Source organism: Leptonychotes weddellii, chromosome 4 (genome assembly GCF_054177405.1).
Source record: "Leptonychotes weddellii isolate Sample4059 chromosome 4, ASM5417740v2, whole genome shotgun sequence".
NCBI classification, from domain to species: domain Eukaryota; kingdom Metazoa; phylum Chordata; class Mammalia; order Carnivora; family Phocidae; genus Leptonychotes; species Leptonychotes weddellii.
Genome location: NC_138372.1, coordinates 2,091,349 through 2,112,550, shown reverse-complemented (window position 1 = coordinate 2,112,550; position 21,202 = coordinate 2,091,349). Strand labels below are relative to the sequence as shown.

The 21,202-nt window shown below is 51.6% G+C and overlaps 1 protein-coding gene across 2 annotated transcripts in view; it reads left to right on the top strand.

Annotated features, from left to right (window-relative positions):
- CEP104 (centrosomal protein 104) overlaps window positions 1-21,202 on the top strand; it is a 35,543-nt gene that overhangs the window by 1,679 nt on the left and 12,662 nt on the right. For both annotated transcript variants that reach the window (XM_081817337.1, XM_081817336.1), the window contains exons 2-15: window positions 2,688-2,813; window positions 5,460-5,633; window positions 5,988-6,126; window positions 7,585-7,647; window positions 7,949-8,025; window positions 10,433-10,601; window positions 10,997-11,152; window positions 12,091-12,312; window positions 14,053-14,247; window positions 14,813-14,980; window positions 15,589-15,762; window positions 17,197-17,373; window positions 20,065-20,271; window positions 20,668-20,775. In XM_081817337.1, coding sequence (XP_081673463.1) covers window positions 2,701-2,813; window positions 5,460-5,633; window positions 5,988-6,126; window positions 7,585-7,647; window positions 7,949-8,025; window positions 10,433-10,601; window positions 10,997-11,152; window positions 12,091-12,312; window positions 14,053-14,247; window positions 14,813-14,980; window positions 15,589-15,762; window positions 17,197-17,373; window positions 20,065-20,271; window positions 20,668-20,775 — 2,142 coding nt within the window. In that variant the 5' untranslated portion in view covers window positions 2,688-2,700. The remainder of the gene's footprint in view (window positions 1-2,687; window positions 2,814-5,459; window positions 5,634-5,987; window positions 6,127-7,584; window positions 7,648-7,948; window positions 8,026-10,432; window positions 10,602-10,996; window positions 11,153-12,090; window positions 12,313-14,052; window positions 14,248-14,812; window positions 14,981-15,588; window positions 15,763-17,196; window positions 17,374-20,064; window positions 20,272-20,667; window positions 20,776-21,202) is intronic.

The following is a 21,202-nucleotide window of genomic DNA, read 5'->3' as shown; positions in this document are numbered from 1 at the left end:
GGGGCACCTGAGTGGCTCAGCCATTGAGCGTCTGCCTTCGGCTCAGGTCATGATCCCAGGGTCCTGGGATCGAGCCCCGCATCGGGCTCCCTGCTCGGCGGGAGGCCTGCTTCTCCCTCTCCCACTCCCCCTGCTTGTGTTCCCTCTCTCGCTGTGTCTCTCTCTGTCAAATAAATAAAATCTTAAAAAAAAAAAAATTTAATAAGGGCCCCTGGGTGGCTCAGTCAGTTAAGTGTCTGCCTCCGGCTCGGGTCATGATCGCAGGGTCCTGGGATCGAGCCCCCCATCGGGTTCCCTGCTCCACGGGAAGCCTGCTTCTCCCTCTCCCACTCCCCCTGCTTGTGTTCCCTCTCTCTCTCTGTCTCTCTCTCTCTCTCTGTCAAATAGATAAATGAAATCTTTTAAAAAAAAAGAAAATATTTAATAGATGCCTACTAATTTCAAGGTGGAATAGAAGTAACGGGCCCTGCTCTTAAAGATGATTGAAGAACTTGAGAAATTCAGAGCAGAGAGCTAGAACTAAGCTTTAGTTAAGTTTGGCTGGACTTCAGAATTCGAACAGCAGATTGGGTCAGGACACAGTTGACCCTTCACCTCTGGACAGGGAGCACATCAAGAGCTCTGAGATTGGGACACAGATACTGATGACCCCAGTTGGACTTGATGAGGAACACAGGACAGTTGGGGGGAGTGCTCCAGGTGGGGAGACCTGGCTACAGTCCGTGGTCATCCTCTAGAGAAGACAGTGGGATGGAGAAGAGTGGATTCAATCATAGTCAGTCATCTGAAAGGCAGGATCAATGAGACTTCGCACATGATGGATGGGAGTGGGGAGGAGGAGGTGCAGGGTAAGTCCAGGCTGAAAGCCCAAGCTCGTGGGAGGAGCTGCAGGGTGTGGAGGACAAATCCCATTCCTGGTGGGAGCACAGGTGGGGTTCTGCATCACACCTGCATACAATCACACTCATTCAGTGTTGGTGCTTGCTGTTTTATTCTCTGAGTGGGTTTACTTTAGCGTTCCTCTGATGTACCGTGGCATCCTTCAGCGAGCTTGTTTGTGTCAGAAATTACAATCTTTAATAATGGTTTATTTATTCTGTTAGTAATGCTTTTGTTCATATATTCGAAGAAGCATTGGCAAGTACCAACCAATAATTAATTTATTGATGTAGGTCATTTGAGGTTCTGAATGAAAGTAAGAGATCTAGATCATGCATCAAGCATATTAAAATAAGCAAAATCATGCAGGATATGTTTATGTTACCTCCTATTCAGGATTACAGTTGACAGAATGTCCTATCTCAGAGAACTTTTTGGAGAATTCTTTATTTTCTATCTTAGTGAGGGGGAGTTTGACTGGCTCGGGAACTGGAAATAACCAGAAGTTTATGAGTAGTTTGGGCCTTAAATGTGGCTGAACCTCAGGGTTCCCAAGGTGGCTGTTTTCCCGCGTCAGCCTGCTCTTTGGCAGGACCTCCCCACTGGTGGCCGCCAGTAACCCCCCGGAAATATTCTATGGCTACAGCCCCAACAAGAAGGCTTCTCTTTCTCTGTAGCCCCAGCAGAGTCCAGGGATAGACCACATTGGTCCCGTTTGGGTCCTGCTCTCGTGTTCCCATCCCTAAACCGGCTGCTGAGGAGGGACATGGAACCCACAGACTGACAAGCCCGGCGCGGTGCGGGCAGAAACTGCAGCTGAAGTGCTGTCCTCAAACCAGGACGGGATGGATGCCGAGCAGGCGAAACCAGACATCACAACATCCATCCTCAAAATGATACTCAACTATGAACAGTTTACCAAACACTGACAAAAAATTCATCCAACCAATATATAAATATCTCAAGCAGGCCCCAGGTGCACATCTCCGCCCCTGGCATATATCTCCATATAGTCCTGCCCTCCCTGCTCGGGTCATGCATTTGCATTCAGCAGTTACCATGCTGTTGATTAAACTGTCCCTTTTCCTCTTATTTTTGTATAATTTATTAGCACACTGATTATATTAGTTTCTTAGTAATTATAAAAAAAAAAATTTGGTGTTTGTATCTTAACAAAACTCTTTGGTTTTGCCATAACAAAGTGCCACAAAGTGGATGACTTAGAACAACAAAAATGTACTCTGGAGGCTAGAAACCCACAATCAAGGTGTCAGCAGGGCCTTGCTCTTTGTAAAGGCTCCACGGGAGGATCATTCCTGCCTCTTCCAACTGTCTGGTGCTGACAGCAATCCTTGGCATTCCTGGGCTGACCTCCTTGTCTGTGTGCCTGTCTGTGTCTCTCAGGTGGACACCAGTGCTTTCATATCAGGGCCCACCTACTCCAGCACGACCTCTTCTTCACCCCATTACATCTGCAAAGACCCTGTTTCCAATAAAGTTCATATCCACGGGTACTGGGAGTTAGGACTGCATCCTCTTTTTGGGGGGAAACCATTCAACCCACAACACTGGTCAAATTTTTAGGACATATATTTGGAAAAAGTCAAGATAAATGGTACCTTAAGTGGAGTTAGAGGCTCCTAGGAGAAACACTTAACAAAAAAAACCTGGATTTTTTCAAAGTGATCGGAAAATTCTGATACCTTGTGAATTATTTTGTCTATGAGCAAGGCATGAGCTAACATGTTCAATGTTGTAAAATGTTACCAAGTTCCTTTATCTTAAAGTCTTTCCTGCCCTATAAACAGCCCAGTGCCCAGGATGCCCCACAAGATTGGCTTCGTTGTCGTCAGCTCGTCTGGACATGAAGATGGCTTCAGCGCCCGGGAACTGATGATCCACGCACCAACCGTCAGCGGGTGGAGGTCACCGAGGTGGGCCAGGCTGGGGCAGCGGGCTGCCTTCATTTGACGCTTCTGCTTTGTATTACCACTCAGGCCTCAGAGCCACGCACTTCTGTGCGGTGATGGGATGTTGCTTCCTTCTCTTTACATTTTTAAAGAAAACTTGTTGGACCTTTTTCCCTGGTAGCATTAACTGACGTTCACTTAAGAAATGTGTGCAGAGGAGGGGCAGGAGGAGGGCCCGCGCAGCGTTGTTTAGCTGTCTTCCCTGGCTGCCCGCTGGGCCTCCCGTTCCCCCCTGTGTTCTGTGCTGAGCTCCTTGGTGTCACAGCTGTGCTTCTGTGGGTAAGATTTTCGTGAACCCCAAACTTTAACCAAGAACACCTCTTTCAGATGATTATCTTGAATACTTGTACACTTTTAAAAATGCCTGTTACTTGCATAACATAATACTAGTTAGTATTTTTCTGAAACTAAGCCTTTTCCTGAGAGGTCTTCAGTCTTCACCAAAGGTAGAGTTATAAGCGGTCAGGAGCCCAAGTGCCTGATCAAGCTTCCTGCCCGTGGGGCTGGCTCCCCACCCCGGCGCGCCCCCTCCCCGCGTCCCTGCCTCTCACGCTCCCCACCATCCCGTCACCTCTTAGTATCCCTGAAGGACAGCTTTGATGCATGCTTGAGTTCTGTAAACTACATTTGAATAACACAGTCCCAGGCCCATCTTCTGAAGGATTTTAAAAAACATAATACTTCCAAATTTTGTCCATTGTCTTTTCTTCAAACCACTTCGGAAGGGTTTTTTTCATGATCGATCACCAAGTGTCTTTATGCCTGGAGTGACCTCACCAGCGGTCATAACCTACGTGCTCGGCATTTGAGAGCAGTAAATATCTTACACACCTGGAGCCATGCTTCACCGCCATGGGGGACTGAGGCGTGTTCGCGTCACAAGCCTGTCCTAGCCGCCCTCCTGCCCCAAGCGCATCTCTCTTACGAGCTGTTCATCTCTGAAAAGCCCGGGCGACTGCGCCTCTGAGCTGAGAGTCCCTCTGATCTGAGCTCACTGCCCTCTCCTCACCGCACACCCGCCCCCAGCACCCCTGCGCACCCCTCAGTTAGACACAGAGGCTACGCAGATTGTCGTGCGCTCAGCCTGCTGTTCCTCTGCGCGCTCTTCCCTCCCTCGTTACTGTCCTGCTGCTGTGAGGCCGGGCACTCGTTCCGCAGCAGGGGGTGAACAGGGCCCCGGGGGTGGCCGTGCCTCTCCCTGGTGGGCACAGCAGGGGGACGAGGAGATTGGCTCCGAAGGATCGGGGAGGGTGGCTGGGGTCAGGAGTTTGTTTTGTCTGTCATAGCTAATGCCTATCGTGTCTGCGTGGAAAGGTCAAGTCACCAGCTAGATCACGGCTTGGACTTGGGGTGATGTCTAGTTGGGGTTCCTTGACAAGCAGGAGGGTTTTAAAGCCAGGGTCTGATAGGCTCCCCCATGGTGAATGTAGGGAGAGGAAGGAGCCTGGAGCCCAGCCCAGGGGCAGTGCAGGCCTGGATGGAGGGGAGGGCCCCCTCCAGTCATACGGGCTCAGGCCTGTGGGCTAGGTGAAGCCGGGACCAGGAGGTACACTTGTACACAGCATCATGGGGCCCAGCGGTGGCCGTGGTGAGAGTAAGCTGTGGAAATATGGGCCAAGCACCCTGGAGGGGCTGGGGAGGGGGTGCATGAGAGAGCTGTGCTGGTTTGCCAAGTGCTGGCATGGGAGCAAAGAAGGATGTGGGGTCACAGGAGGGGTTTCTTAAAATGGGGGGTTCTAGAGTGTGTGTGTGTGTGTGTGTTGATGGGAGTGATGGGGAGAGAAAAGCCTGGGTGGGGGCAGGCAGGCTCTGGTGCCATTCAGGGGAGTGAGTGGGGGATGGGGCACCAGCAGGGATGCTGCTCCTTTTGGGGAGCAGTGGGAGCAGTCCCATTTGAGGCCAGTTTTCTCAGTGGAGTGGGGGGCTGCTGGGAGAGGTGGCGGGGGGTTGGAGCATGGCCAGTGGGCAGGAGTGGGCTCACCCACAAGGCCGCCGGGCCCTTTCCAGCTCTTCCATCCTTGGCTGCTTCCCGCTCCCAGGGCCTTCGATGCCCCACTGTTCTAGTAACCCAGCGCTTGCCAGCTCAGCATACATAGTATCCGTGGTCTGAGCACTGTGCTCTGTTGCTCAGTCATGATCAGATCCTGCAGCCGCGGTTCTCCAACCCGTTCTCATGTGGGTGGTTGATGTGCTCTGTCACTTAGGAGGCAGAAACTAGAAGCTCCCCGGTGGACAGTCATAGGCCTCTCCTGCAGACCACTGAACATGCGTGGTAGGCACTCATCACTCAGATTCCCTGAGCAGGTGGCTTTCCTAAAGCATTTGGGTTCCTGGGCAAAATCCTTTGGCTCTGTCTTTCCCACCAGTGCAGCCTCATCTTAAGATTGATGTTTTTATCTTGTGTTGAACTTCATTTGAAACCGTTTCATTTCAAACCATTTTCCAGTTGCCAAAAGCATCGGGTGGCAGTCTGAACTGCAGCTTCAGCTCCACTGAGCCCAGGGCGCTGGCGCCAGCCCCTGCAGACCACCTCGATGCGTGCGGGGTGCCGTGCACACAGCCGGGAACCCTCGCGGTAACTGTGTGACAAACACACGTGTTTGCTTTCAGATTTTGCCAGTTTCCACAAGAAATCGTTCTTCAGATGGTGGAGAGGTGTCGAATCAGGAAGCTGCAGCTGCTTGCCCACCAGTACATGATCCCAAGTAAAGTGGAGTTCTACATCAGCGAGAGCCTGCCCGAGTACTTTGTGCCCTACCAGGCGGAGCGGTTCCGGAGACTTGGGTAAGGGTGAGACCGAAGGCTTGTGATGGGAACTTTTAGTCCGACTCTCCCCGTGTCCGAGCGGCGGGAACGAAAGGACCGCCCTGCTCCCGTTCCTGGTCAGACTTCTGTGGGGTCGGGCGCGCTGCCTCGTGGAGACGCGCTTGGTAAGCAGGACTGTTGGGTGTCAGTACCATTCGCCTCTGCTCCTCAGATGCACAACTTGTTTCAAGAGAACGGGTTAGAATACCGTTCCTGGGCTTCTCCCAAGGTTTTTGCATTCTAGACTTGACTTGGACTGAAACCCGTTGAGTTCAGTTTCGCTGCGCACACGTTTTCTGTCAGCATGATGCCGGCGTGTGCTCTCCCTTTCAGCTACATCTCTCTCTGTGACAATGAGAAGACAGGCTGCAAAGCCCGGGAGCTGAAGTCCGTCTACGTGGATGCAGTAGGACAGTTCCTGAAGCTGATTTTTCACGAGAACCACGTCAACAAGTACAACATATACAATCAGGTGAGATGCGCGCCCTCACCTTGACCGCTCCCCACCTCCTCGCAGCATCCCAGGACCCTGTGCCCCTTGGCAAAGGCACTTCAAATCTTTTTTTAAGATGGTAACTTTTATGGCAGAACGTTAAGCTCTCTGGGAGCCGTGTGGTGCGATCGGGAGCCACCAGCCCACGCAGCAGGAGCACGCTGGGTGCCTGGCCAACCCAAGTGTGATGGGCCGCTCGGGCTAACTGGACGCTCCAACTCAGAAAAAGAATCAGTTAAGCAGTGAAATGATAATATTGTGGTGATGTTAGGTTTAAGATCAATGTCATCTGCTACTTTTTACAATTTTTTTACTGTGTCCACTAGAAAATTTAAAATTATCTACGGGGCTTGTGTTGTTTCTGTTAGGTGACACTCTTTCTAGATAAACCCGCTAAACTTTTGCAAGATAAATCCCCTGGTAAGACTTGGGGATGTGATTTCAAGTCCTCATTCTTATCTCTCCCTCCCTCCCGTCCCATCTTTCTTTTCCTTTTTCTTGTCTTGTCTTTTAGTTTTGTTTTTGGCATGGTTCATGTAGTAAAAATCAGTTGTGTCCAAAGCAGGCTCTTTATTAGCATGTATATTGACAACACTCCCCACCCGCTCTAAGAGGAGTGGAACATTCCACCAAATCAGAGTTTTATACCCAGCAAGTGAGTTGAGGAGAGCTCTGAGATGTAGTTCCGTTGCTGGGTCCGCCGCAGCAGTGCTTGACCGTGAACCTGAAGATTGATCCCTAACCTCTTTCTACGTCGGCCCCACCAGGAAAACCCCCTCACTTAGTTCCACCCTGCAGTGATGCTCAAGGGAGAGAGGGTGTGGGAAGGGGAGTCCTCCCCCTTCAGGGGGAGTCACAGACCCAGACAAACTGAGCTGTGTTAACACAGGCTTTCAGTCCATTGTGGCATTTACCAGGATTGAATAGATGGGTCCCCATACTGGACTATGAGGGAACGGTTCGATGCAATGCTGTGTTAAAACTGTGGAGGCTTGGGGTGCCTGGGTGGCTCAGTTGGTTAAGTGACTGCCTTCGCCTCAGGTCATGATCCTGGAGTCCCGGGATCAAGTCCCGCATCGGGCTCCCTGCTCGGCAGGGGGTCTGCTTCTCCCTCTGACCCTCCCCCCTCTCATGCTCTCTCTCTATCTCATTCTCTCTCTCAAATAAAAAAACAAAACAAAACTGTGGAGGCTTTTAGCCGTTATTGTCTTAATGTACTTTAGACGTTAAAATAACCATTTGATTAGCCATTAGAATATTAACTTACATAATTTACAAAAACTATAATAATAATTCTATAGTTTGACATTTTACAATTAAGGTGCTTTGGTGTACATCATCCCATTTGATGACAGTATGAGCAAGAAGTTTATAATAAAGGGGGGAAGTCATCACAAACATTTTATACTTAATTTCAATTGGTTAACTCTTTCTTAGGTTGCTCTGGTTGCAGTAAATATCATTGGAGACCCTGCAGATTTCAGTGATGAAAGCAATATTGTAAGTTTGGGACGTTTCATTCTTAAAGAAGAAAATGTATTTCTAACAAGAGGAGATTGATTATTTTTGTCACAAAAAGTGTCATCTTTGAAAATCTTTATAAAATTGTTGAATAATTAGATAATTTTTAGCAGCTGTAGTGTATTAAACTTTCTTTTACTCAAGAATTTTAACTGTCTCTCCAAAAGACTAGGATTCTCAAAGCCCGCTGACATCTATATATCACGCCATCTCTTAGTTAAGGTTTCGTGTTGTTCCTGTTTTCCTCTGAGACACTAACCAGAACTTTTTGCTCCCAAAGACCTCTAGAGAGAAGCTGATTGATCATTATCTGGGGCACAACAGCGAGGACCCAGCTCTGGAAGGAACTTGTACTGGGTAAGAATCCTCCCCACAAGGCCATCAGCTCCTAGACTCCCCTTAGAATTGCCAAAGTGTGAGTCAGCTCTAGAGGATTGGGGGTTCGAGAGCCTCTAAATTCAGTTCTGAGCTAGTTAAGCCACTGATGGGATTGACTTAAATACACTTAAAGATTAAGGTCACTGTTTTACTTAGCACATACATCTTCAATTATTGCCCTTTGGAGACTGCTCCATTTCTTGTGTGTTCAGGTATTACTAGAAAGTTCCTACATGCAGGTAAAAGATCTATCGGCCATCCTTTGATATTTTATTGGCACAGACAACTTTGTAGGTAAGAATTAAAGGAATTAATTGACCCAGGTTATCAGTTACTAGAGCCTTCACCTTATGTCTGCTTTAAGCCCTCCCCACTCTCATCCAGCCCGTGATGGTGTGGCTCCCACCTCCCTCAGGCTGGGCCCTCGTGAAGCCCAGCTGCAGGCCCAGGGGAGGCTCCGCCAGAAGCAAGGCTCGCTGTCCGCTGGTGCGCACGCTTAGCTCAGCAAGTGGCTCCTGAGTGACCGCAGAGAGACTCTCTCCATATTTTATGCAAGCACAAGAGCCCGGCTTAAGACTGAAGAACTTTCTCATTGGTTTGGACTGCCTTGCTTCCTGTAGAGCCTCCCTGGGCCTCCAGCCTGGCTGTCACGGGGTGGATATCAGTAGGGAGTGCTTAGAAAGTAAAAGCAGTCCCTAAATGTGTATGAAATAGTGAGGAAAGTGACCTCTCCCCTACGCAGCCCGTCGGTCTCCCGCAGACTCTCCCTGTGCCAGACAGTAAGAGCAGTGCCCTCCTTACCTTTCCAGGTGGGGACTGCCACACTGTCCCTCCCTGTCCGTCGGCACCAACCCCGGGACAGCTCTTTGGCTCTGCCCTCAGTGAAGCTCCAGCTGGTAGCACATGGGCAGCCAATCCCACTGGTCGGTTTTAGAATCTCCCACAGAAGCTCTTTGGGTTATTTGGACTCTTGTTTAAATCAGTTCTTCATCAAGTTAGCCACCTGGACTGGCAGACCGGGGTTTGTCTATCCTGACTCATCTGCAGGGCTTTCCTGAGGGTAAAGAGAGCGGTCTGTGGAAGGCTGTGTGCTGGGCCGAGCCAGGGTCACCGCGGGGGGGCGGTCGTGGGCAGGGCGAGACCGGCTCTTGGGAAGCTGCCCACGCACAGCCCTGGAGCTGTGACTCCCACGCCAGATGACATCATGTGTTTCTTTGTAGCATTTTCATAATAAATTCTTTGTTTTCATCTCCAGGACTTCAAGGCAAAGTAACTTTGACTTAAAAGTATAGTATGTATTTAGGTAAAAATAGTTAACCTTGTGCCAGTACCAAAGCGTGTTGCTGTTTGGTCCTCACTAATTGATACTGTTCAAAGCTGCCCAAGCTGAGCCAACCCCCAGGCCCGGTGGTGGTGCTGTAAGCAAACAGCCTGATTTCCAGGAGTCGGGAAGTGTTGGGGGGATGTTTGATCGTTCTGAAAAGTGATGTTGTCATGTGTCCTGTTTCAATTTATTTTTAGACAACCAAATTTTTTATGATAAATATTTTCATTAAAATTTACCTGTATATAAAAATATCTAAGTCAAAGCTAACACCTGGCTTATTTTATGTAGCTGGTACGGCAGACAGAGACTTTGAAATATGTCCTCTGCCAGCATTTTTGTTGAGTGGTTAGGCATTATTCTAAGTGTTAGACCCAGGAGAAAGCTGCCAGCCTGCTGTAGAATCTGAAAGAAAGAATGAAGCGGTAATCAGGAATGGGTTACTCAGATCACTACAGAGATCTTTTATTCCTGGAAGGATTGTTCTGATCTACCCAGGACTTGGGATATCCTGCAGCCTGACCCTGTGAGCTGAGGCCCCGGCGTAGCCCATGTGCATCTTTAGTGCTTGTCGTGCTCACTGTGGCGCTGGTGTTGAATATGGACGCCTGGACCACCTGGGGCCCACCGAGTCAGCCTCTCTAGAGATGAGGCCTGGCAGTCTGCTTTGGCTGGGGCTTCTCCTAGTCTACAGATGATTCACAGGCACTGTTATGTCCCTGGTGCCCAGAACAGAGCTGGGCACAGAGTCCACACTCAAAATATTTGTGGAAGAACCAATGCCCCAAAGGCTCAGAAGCCCCCCGTGCAGTGTCAGTAATGGGCGGGAGCACGAGCTGTGGAGTCAGAGACCTGCCTGCACGTAAGAGCTGGGTGACCTGAAGCCCATCCCCGATTCTTCTGAGCCTCCACTTTCTCCGGCAAGAATGCTCCAGGAGCAGGTGTGGGGGGTGCCGTTGCTGCGACTCTTCCTCCTCCGTCATGAGCCCCTAGGGCTCCCTCTGCCACCACGCTGTCACCTACGGCGACGTCAGCTCTAAAATATGCATTTCTCTCCTTTAGGAAATCTGACTATATTTCTCCACTGGATGACTTAGCTTTTGATATGTACCAAGATCCAGAAGTTGCCCAGATTATACGCAAATTAGATGAAAGAAAACGTGAAGCCGTCCAAAAGGAACGTTACGACTATGCCAAGAAGCTGAAACAAGCTATTGCTGATTTGCAAAAGGTACTGCTCCTGGAGAGAACAGTCCTCCCGCAGGTGTGTGAGAAGGCAGTCAGTGGTCCTGACCCTGGTACAGCAAAGGGGTAGGTCGCTAAAAGCTATGGGTACTAGTGTGGGTCCAAGGGGGTAAGACCCTAAATAAAATGTAAGCGAAGGCACACGCTCGGCCTCTTCAGACATCATCCTCAGATGCCACACTGCCGCCCTAAAGTGGTAGAAAAACATAAGATGTTTACCGTCCCTGTGGACTCGTGCAGTTTCTTAGCCGCCCCCGCGTGGCCCCGGCTCAGCCCCTCCTCCGCGCAGGCTACGCGGGCAGCAGCCCCGTCACCCAGGCCTCGCTTTGCGCTGGCTGGGGTGGGTGCACATTTGAAGCAGCGTGACCCCGTGTGCCTCAGGTCGGAGAGCGGCTCGGGCGCTACGAGGTGGAGAAGCGCTGTGCGGTGGAGAAGGAGGACTACGACCTGGCCAAGGAGAAGAAGCAGCAGATGGAGCGGTTCCGAAGCCAGGTGTACGAGCAGCTGCAGCTGCACAGCCTGGTGGACGGCGAGCTGGTAGGTGCCCGGGCAGCGGCCCTCGGGGCCGCGGAGACGCCCCACAGCGCCCGCGTGTCCACGTGCATGCGGCTCCGTCACACGCAGGTGCCGGTTCAGACAGGTGGCGTCAACTGTGGGGCCTGCGTCGGGAGGCGCTGTGGGACGCGCGCTCGCAGGCAGACTCAGGGCGGAGGAGAGAGCGGACGAGCCAGAGCCGCGGATCTCGCCCCTCCTCCCCGGCTCGGCTTCCCCGTTTGTACAGTGAACTGAAGGCAGCGCTGCCCCACGTTCGCCCCACGAGGGCCTCAGGAGGGTCGTGTGCGGTTAATCCTAACGGCCTAAGCTTGTCGAGACCGTGTGTCCTGGGAGACGTTCCGCCGCTCACCTTTAGCCCACAGGCAGCTGGTGCGCACCCCACGTGGCAGAGTCGTGCGGGTCGGTGCGGACTCGGGAGCCTCACTGCCTGGGCTCCGGCCCGGCCCCTTGCCGGCGGTGGGATCCCCGGGTCATTCCTTAGCCACTCTGCCTCAGTTTCTGCCTCCTGGTAAAAGTGGTGTGCCTTAAATGAGAGCGTCTGTCTGGCACACTTTTCGCCCTGGCCATGGTAACTATGTTGTGATGACACAAAACAGGCTGCTTTTGCAGCCACAGGGTACACAGCCACGCCAGGGTTGGGGTCCTGCCCGGGTGCTTCCTACCCCACGCACCACGTCTTCGCTGGCAGGTGCGTGTGCGTGTTTCCACGCTGGGTGACCCAGGCGCTGTGCTTGCTGTCACGCGGGCACTCCGGTGTGCTCTGTGGGGCCATGGCCACCATGGGGAGAGGGTTGAAAGGCTGCGACAGGACTGGGGGACACCGTTGATGCAGATTGTCACTCTGCCTTCCTAAATGGTCACGTCCCACCTGTTGCCCCCAGGCAACAGCACTGGGAGTGAGGTGTCCCATTTTTCCCCAGATGCGAAGGCCTTCCGACTTGCCCGCCCAGCCCCTTGCTCACTCTGCCAGTCCTCACCACCAACAGCCAATGCCGTCCCTGCTGCAAGAAGAAAGCGCACCAGAAAGCCGGTTTGCAGAGCCTTTCCTTCAGGAAAAGCCTCCAGCGCATGCCCTGGGCCCTTCTCAGCACTCCACAGTGGACCCGTCACCACGCGCCACAGACCTTCATCTCAAGACCCATGTAGGTAACTCGGTTTCAGATTGTGTGCGGTTTATTCAGCAGACACATGGGGAGGACCCGCATGGTGCCAAGGCTTTCCCCATGCAGGGGATGGATCAGGGTACACAACGCAGAACCTTCCTGCCAGACATTCCAGGTGAGGGGGGTAAATGCCGAAGCCAGAACGTGGTGGCTGACGCAGCCAGCAGGTAATGACACCTCACTGGGAGGCCCTGTCTGCAGTCAGATGTGCAGGCCTCCTGCCTGCTTCTGCCCCATTCAGCCGGTGGTCCGGGACGCCCCATCCTTCTGAGCCTCTGCTTTCCTTTCTATAAAAATGTACAAATATCTGCTTGAAGGATTGTTTCCAGGAATAATAAACGAGACCATGTTTGTAAAGTGACCAGAACGGACTTCAGTAGGGCCTCCATACGAGTCATGTATGGTTACCGTGCTTTGAGGATTTTCTGTGTTGTAAGTAGCAGAAGAGCTAGCTCAGACTGGGGGTCTCCTGCTGTTTGTCACTCGGGACTTGAGAGCTCATGTAGGCTTAAGGGTTCAGTAGCTTCACAGTGTCCTCAGCGCCCGCTCTCTTCCTGTCTTTCCACTCTGTTTCCTGTGGTTTCAAGTCACCCCAGAGCTAGAGCTCTCGCGTGTGACCCTCAGCTTCACGTCTGCGCGTTGTCCCCTGAAAGGGGCAAGCACGTCCCATTCTGAGTTACCGGTCACATGCCAGCCTTTGAGTGATGACGAGGACCAAAGGAGGCCTTCGCTGGGGCTCCAGCTGGCGGGAAAGGTGGCGCGGCCGGTGGGCTCTGGGGAGGAAGGCAGGGTATCAGGTGGGCACGGGCCCGTGGCTGCTGCAGCCTGAGGCCCAGGAAAGCCAGAGAGGACAGCACTCATGCTGCTGGCCTCCCAGTGCACAGCTTTGAGGGTCCCTGTCATCCCCGCCGGGAGCATCTTGTCTGTGATGTCATTGCTTTAAGTCATATTCAGTACTTTGGTTTAAAATGGTCTTAACTGCCCCTTCGTCAGCATGTCAGCATCTTTGTTTTATAGCAGAGTAGAGTTTAGAATATGAGAACCTCACTTGCACACATAGTATGCACCGGCCTCTTCAGACGCCAGTTAATGTCTCAGTGGAAGTGACTCCGGAATCTCTCTTCCACCTAATTTCCCGAAAGTCTGCCACCTATGTACGTGTTCAGGTGTGCACCTCTGTCTCTGCATGTGGATGGAAGCCCCAGGAGGTGGGGGTGTCGTGTCGCCCATCACTTGGGCAGGGGGCCCGGCGAGCACCTGCAGGGCTGAGGGGGGACAGACAGCTGCCTGCCCAGAGCACGGGAAGGCTGTGGAAGGGTCGTTAGCTTGGCTGCCTGTTTTTAGTATGTGTCTGCCAGATAATGAACACGTTTGAAATGAGGCATGATACTTATTTCTAACTCATAAACTAAGAAAAAAATCAGAAGTCTTGTCAGGAAAAAATAGCTTTTATTTTGTAAGCTACCTGTCCGCTGAACCGTAATTACTAGTGGTAAATAGTAACTGAGGCTGAATCTATATCGCTTTTCTGTTGGATCTACAGTGAGTTTAGAAAGGAGTGGAAACCGTAACCTAATTTTTTCAGTTGAATCCTCCTGTATAAATTATTCTGATCCGATACAACTACCATCGTGCAGAGCAGTCGGCCTGCAGTGTAGACGCGGTGTTGGCAGGTGGGCAGACCCAGGGAGCTCTGCAGCCGCCCTTCCTCCCCTGCAGCTCCAGTCCGTGCCCTACGACGAGCGGCCCCTTCCTGCCTCGCGGAAGCAGCCAGCAGTGGCCCTGGAACCAGAAAAGAGTGACAGTGATGTCAGCGAGGCTCCCAGGGGAGGTGCGGCTGGAGAGCCGGAGCCCTTGACGGAGAAGGCCCTGAGGGAGGCCGGCCCCGCCGTGGACGTGCTCGGAGAGAGCCTGGTAGGCCGAGTGCCGCGGGCGGGTGCGCGGAACGGGGAGGAGGCAGGCAGGGAGGCGCCCTCGGCTTTGTCCGTGATCTTGTTGGCTCCCTTTTGGTCTCAGTGTTCAGTTGAAGTCTTTCAGTAATCATTAATTATACAAAACAGCAGAAACAGAAGGTAGAATTTAAGATTTTATGAATGCGTGTTCATTTAAGACTGGGTGTTTCTGTCTAGTACTGACAGAGCTGGGATTGAAAATCTGCCCCTTTCTGGAACACCTGCCCATCCCAGGGGAAATGGTGGCAAAGCAGAACAGAAGATGGGAGGGTCTCCGTATGGAAATGAGCCCCGTGGGTTTTCCCCTAGTTCCCAGCTTCCCAGTATTTCTCTTGGCGGAACTTCTCATATTCCCGTGTTTTACGGGTCTTCAGTATTCCGCATTAGGACAGGCACTTCCTCAAACACGCATACTCATTCTGTCCCACCAGAGATGCTTCTCCGTGTGTCGGGTCGCACGGTGTTGGGGTGGGGCGGTGTCAGTGACGTGCCTGCTCTGAGTCAGGCCGGCCTCCGGTCTGTGGTAGGTCGCGGGGGCCTATTCCAAGACGTGGTCGTACCGGGAGGACGCGCTGCTTGCCCTGTATAAGCGGCTGATGGAGACGCCTGCTGGAACCGCGAAGGAAGAGCTGAAGAGCATGCTGCGCACGTCCATCTTTCTCGTGAGAAGAGCCCTCAGAGACATAGTGACCCCGGTGAGTCCCCTCTGCCCCCGGTGGCCCCGGGTGAGGTGCCTCAGGAGGTCGGGTGGCCACGGGGGAGCACAGGGTGTCACTAGGAAGGAAGGGTCTCTCGCAAGAAGTGTGGTGGGTGAAGAGCCTGCGCAGTCTGTGCTCACCTGGCCGCACGCCCTGCTCTCGAACGGGGTCAGCTTCCCCGCGCCTTGAAGCCAGGGTCCGCTGAGGCCCGACTCACGGGGACTGATTGAGTGCTCGGTTTCTGTTTTTATTTTTCATGGAAGCTGAGGGGCTTGGGGTTATTCCTGGATCCCCTGACTGTGAAAGGGGCCGCAAGAGTGAGCACGCCCCGGGGGCACACTGCCCGCACGTACGCAGTTAGGAGTGTTCGGGGTGTGGCCTCCAGGCCCACGGGCGGCTCTTTCCGTCGCTCAAGGTGAGGGCCCACGCCTTCCGTTCGCGAGGCCCTGCGTTTGGGAAGCGGCTTTCAGTCCACCCTCACCAGCCCTCCGGCAGCAAGGCATCTCCAGCATAGTGTCCACAGTTGTTACCAGCGGTAAATGTTAGGTTTTCTCTGCTGGAATACAGTCACAGGAGCTCCTCTGCTTTTGCCGCTTTTTTCTTAGGTTTTTCAGGCTTCTTTGAAATTGTTGAAAATGATAATTACACAATATATTCCTAAACACAAACTGAGTAAGCTTGAAACCGCTCACTGTGTGGAAAGAACCATCCCCGTCCTGCTCACCAGGACTGGAGACTCTTCTGCTCGCCTCCGAGTCATAGCTTCCAATTTTATTCAGGTACAAATTTCACCATAAAATTTGAAACAGTAAATAATGAGCCTGTTACTACGCTATTTGACTTTCTGAATACCTTACCAGGTTCTGTCTCTCCTAATAGCATTATTGATCCTCCTCGTGACTCCCTGTCATACTTGCCTGGTACTCCGAGAGCTGAAGTTTGCCTTCGATTAAAGTATAGTTTGACTTGTCTAGTATTTCTCTTCTTCAACGTATGCTAGTAACTTCTAGTAAAAATATATGGAAAACTAAACCAGAGTAGAAAACTGGGGGTAAAGAGATAATAAATGTGTAATGGCCTTAATCTAAATAGTTTTGTTCGTTCAACAAACATGCCTCCTCCAGGCCAGGTATTGTGGGGATACCGAGAGAGTTCTGGGAGCTCTGCCCTGACTGCGGCCCGTGCTTGGGCTTCAGCAAGTCTATGGAGTCCTCAGATTCCGTACAACATTCTGTTGGGAAGGACTCCCTAGCTTTCCTAGTTTCTCAGGGGGGTCATTTTTCCAGTATGAAGAACCAGTCATCCCATTTCCTTTAACCTGAGTTCTGGGGCAGAATGAAAAAGCAGTACATTATATTAACGGGAAGGTGAAAATAAGTGATGCTCAAGTCCTACAAGATACTCCCTCTCAGTGTGGCTCAGTAAATCTGGGGGAGGTGGCATCTTTCAAAAGGAACATTGAAAATGAGAGTGTGTCAGTCCTTCATTTAGTCATTTATTTTCTAAGAGAGGGAGAGGAAGGGGTGAGGGGGGGAGAGGGAGAGAGAGAGAATCCCAGGCAGACTCCCCGCTGAGCATGGAACCCAATGCAGGGCTCGATCCCATGACCCTGAGCTGAAATCGAGAGTCGGACACTCAACCGAGCCACCCAGGCCGCCCCCAAAACTGATTTCTTTCTATATTGCAACCCATATGCTTCAGTATTTTATCATTCCTCTTTCTGTGTCTGGCTGCTTAAATGCTAAATACCTTAATTGTAGAAAGACTTACTCGTTGCCAGTGGGACTTCATGCTCTCCCGTAAGCCCACCGGCGGTCCCGTCAGCCAGAAACTGTGCACTGCTACCCTCTTGGCCAGTCTCATAAAGACTAACACAATACTCATTTGTTCTAGAATTTTAGAAATTAGAAAACCTTTTTCCTGAAGTGGGGAAATCCTGAGAAATGAAATCTTAAGTTTTAGATCACATTTCTTGTAAAGCTTTCATTTATCTGTGAGTGATCATGGTTTTATTTTTTATGATTTGGGGTTTTGTTTTTAATCATTATATCTTAAAAAGAAATAATGAGGTTATTAGAGATAAATTATTTTACCGCTATTTTTTATTCCCTATCTTTTCCTTCGATTTTTACTTTGAGGATTATACTGAAGTATACTAAGTTGCCTCTAGCATTTTCTAGTACAAATTAACACAGTTATGTTGGTTTTTATAGGAAATGGCCTTGTTCAAGGAAGTTAGGTCTCTCCAAATTATTCCATCTTACCTGGTGCAGCCATTAAAAGCCAACTCTTCGAATCATCTGGCAATGAGTCAGATAGGCCTCCTGGCCCGGCTTCTGAAAGACCTGGGCACCGGGGGCATGGGCTTCACCATCGATAACGTGATGAAGGTAAGCGCACCTCTGGTGCCATGCGGCCGAGCACTTGAGATGGGCCTGGAGCATGGTGGGCATCTACTCAGTGTTTGTTGAATGAACGAGTGAGTGAATGACTTCAGAAAACCAGTCGCTGTTTCATCTAACAAAGGCTTCCTGCTCCTCGTTCTGCCGTGAGTCAGCACGTACGTGTGGACGTTGGTCCCTGGTGGTGGACAGACTGTGAAGAGCCCATGTCCGTAAGAGAGAGCTGCAGTGTCACTGGGGACATCAAGCATCTGGACGTGTAGAGCAGCGGAAATGGACGACCTGATGAAACCACAGACGTCCTGGGAGAGAAGCTGTCTGCCAGAGCCAGGACTCCCCTCTCCCTAATTTCGAATGTGCTGGAAGTGCGCTCTGAGCATGCAGCCGGCGTGAGACGAGGAGCTGCAGCGCCCTCACGGCGGCTCGTTGTGGCGCAGCCCAAGCATCAGCACTCCGCATTCCTTCCCGTCCGCGCGGGAAGGGAGGGCCTCCCTTCTCCGTGGGTTCCACGCATGCATCGACTCGGAGACCTGGACCAGGTCCTCATGTAATCAAATGTGCCATCAGGAAAGGCAGGATCACGTCAGGCCACTTCCACTCATGTGTTTCCTCTACGGACGAATGATTTAGACACTAAAGTAAGTAAGCCTTTCAAACACTCCCTCCCTAGACTTCTGGAGCTCTGCGCCCCACTTACCCCACGCTTGGCCTCATTGTCTGGGTCCCTTTTCTGGTTCTTCTTCATCCTCCTGATCTCGTTAACTTTGGAGTGTCCAGGCCTCCTCTTCTCGTTCCTGTGCACACACCTTCCCTCGCTGACCTCACCTGCGCCTTCCCGCCCGTCTGTGGAAGACAGAGTTTCTGTGCGTGCCCTCCCTGGACACCTGACTCCCCCTGCAAGCCATGTCCGCCCCGCGCCCAGATGGAGCGCCTGCCCTCCTCTCTGACCTGCTCCTTCTCAGCCTTCCGTGTTTCTGTAAATGGCAACACCGTTCTTCTGTTGGCTCAGCAAATGCCGTGGGCTCTTCCTGCGAATATATCCAGACGCCGACCGGCCTCCCAGCTCCCCTGCTGCACGAAGGTCCAGCCCCCGTCATCGCTTGCCTGGCCGGCCACTGCCAGCTCCCCAGGGGACTTTCCCTTCTGACTCACTCTGCAGTCACGTGGACCAGCCTCTCTCTTGCCTCCAAGTGCAGTTTTCTTGTTGCCCGGGACACATGGCTGCCCATTAGCCGGCGCCCCGCTTCAAGACGCCAGCCTTGGCCTCAGTCCCGGTGAGCTCTGCCGCAGCGACGAGGCACGGGGAACGTTGGAAGGAGGGGTTGGTTACGACAGGAGCGAAGTCCCCGAGTGGCCAGTGGGGTCGGGCTCCGGTGTGTACGCAGCAGGGCTGGCTGCACGCAGAGCGGGCAACACGCATCCTCTCCACGGACGAAGTCCGCTCAAAGCCTGACGGGATAACGGAGGTTTGAGAGACAAGAAGGACGTATGAAACGCCCCCTTAACATCTAAGGAAGTGAACTGGCCGGAAATGCCTCAGGTCAGGTCACTGTGCACTGCCCGGAGCCCCCGTGGCACCTGTCGTGGCGAGTCCGGCGTGGGGCCAGTCAGCATGCTTCTCAAGTCTGCAGGCACGTGACTGCGCAGGAAGAAGGGGTCCCAGAAGTGACCTAGTGATGGACACGTGGGGCAGGAAAGGCTTGAGCGAGGTGACGGACGGGAGAAGACAGTGTTGGGTCCAGAGTGGACCAGAGGCCCGGACGGGGTTGAGGAATTATCTGGGGAGGGAGTATTAGAAAAAGTGGGAAAGGTAGGAGGTGACCATCAGAGGGTGGGACTCCTAGAGGCGGTGCCAGCGACTGGGGTAAAACCAAAAGCCTGTGGCAGGCTGAGACTGCGGGAAGTGAGAGGCCGGCGCCCAAAGCCCCACAGGGAGATGTCAATTTACCGAGCGTGGTATCGACAGTGTGGGATGGGACGAACGTGTCACGGCACAACACCGTAGAGCAGCTGAAATGGATCGTGACGAACGAACGTCCTTGGCAAAGAAATGCGGAGTAGGAGGAAAGAAAGTTTCAGAAAGATAAGCACAGTATACTCTTTAGAATGTCAAACAAACACCCCATGTGTGTACCCAGCACGCACGCACACACACGTAAACGCGCGTCCGGATGGGAGCGCACAGGCCGGCCTCGGGAGAGCCGTGCCCTCGCAGAGCGCGGCAAGGCCGTGGGGCCCGGGAGGCTTCTGCTGGGACTCACACCATCACCACGGTGTTTCATTTCTTAAAGATCCAAAACAAACATGGCAAAATTACAACATTGGTTAATGTGGATGGTGGATGCGTGTAGTTTCTTATATTTCCCCTTCTCGATGATTGGAATACTTTATAATATTTAATATGAAGTCTACAGAAGGATATAACCCAAAAAATGTTCGTTGGCATGTTAAATGGAAAAAAGCGAAACACAAAGTTATATATAATCCAACGTGAGCTCCACTGCGTGTGTGAGGGAAACACAGCGAGAAAAACTTGGGTGTCGTAATAGCCAGAATTTTGTGGGTGGTGTTCTTTTTCAAATTTTTATAATGTGCCTATATTTCTTTCATGCTGGGGAAAAATAAACTCTGTTATTGTCAGAATCAGTAACCACAAGAACCCCTCCCAACTTTGTTTAGTTTTCAGTGAGCGCCCTGGAGCACAGAGTGTATGAGGTTCGAGAGACAGCGGTTAGAGTTATTTTGGACATGTATAAACAGCACCGGGCTTTTATTCTAGAGTACCTCCCTCCTGACGACAACACCACACGCAAGAATGTTCTCTATAAAACAATTTTTGAGGGATTTGCTAAAATAGATGGCAGACCTACAGAAGCTGAAATTAGGGTAAGTCAACTTTTATGAAATTATGACTTAATCCTCTATTGAAGTTATTTGGTCCACGAATAAACCGACAGATTACTCAAGGAGCTTCCTGTGCAGGAAACCAGGGAAACCTTGTCTCCCTGAGTTCAGATCCTAGCTCCTCCACGTTCTGCCTGTGAGACTCTCAGTTTCCCCATCTGTAAATAGGAATAGTGACAGCTGAGAGGACGTGTGCTTCTATCTGTCCGTAAACATTTATCAGATTAATTTGGTGAAGGTACTTTGACCCCAGTTATATTGTTAATCTTAGTGACTGTCATAACTTATGAGAAACATAATTCATATGCCGTGACGTTCTCCCAATTTCTAAGACTACCCTAAGTGGCTATTCTAATGGAAAAATAATTTTCATACCAGGCACAGAAGAAAGCAGCTACAGAAGAAGCAGAAAAACGAAAGAAAGAAGAAATTAAAGCTTTACAAGGGCAGTTGGCTGCACTCAAGGACATTCAGGCCGAAGCTCAGGTTGGGAAGGCTCCCGTATCCTTCACCCCTGCGCGTTCACGGATGCCCTGACTGCTCATCCCACGAGACAGATGCACGGCATGCTTGCTTTCCTTTCACGGCATTATGTAGATGAGATCTGTAGGCTTTGTTGCTTTTTTAAAACTGGTTTGGGGTTACATAAAAGGAATCTTCCCTCAGCTCGTTTGAATTAGATAGTGACGCCAGGGACTGGCGTGAGCCGCTGGTGATGTTTAGAGAGGAAACCCCAGGGCTGCAAGGAGGAGGTGGAGGACAGATTTCCTCTTCGGAGCTCCTAGCCTCCCTCAGAGGCAAAGGAGGAAAATAGCTTGTATGTGAAGATCTGATGCCCATGCACTGAAGAAGGCAGGTTTCAGGGAAATGTTCCCCCTCAGGAAGCCCCTGGTCCTCAGCCTCTGGGAGACGC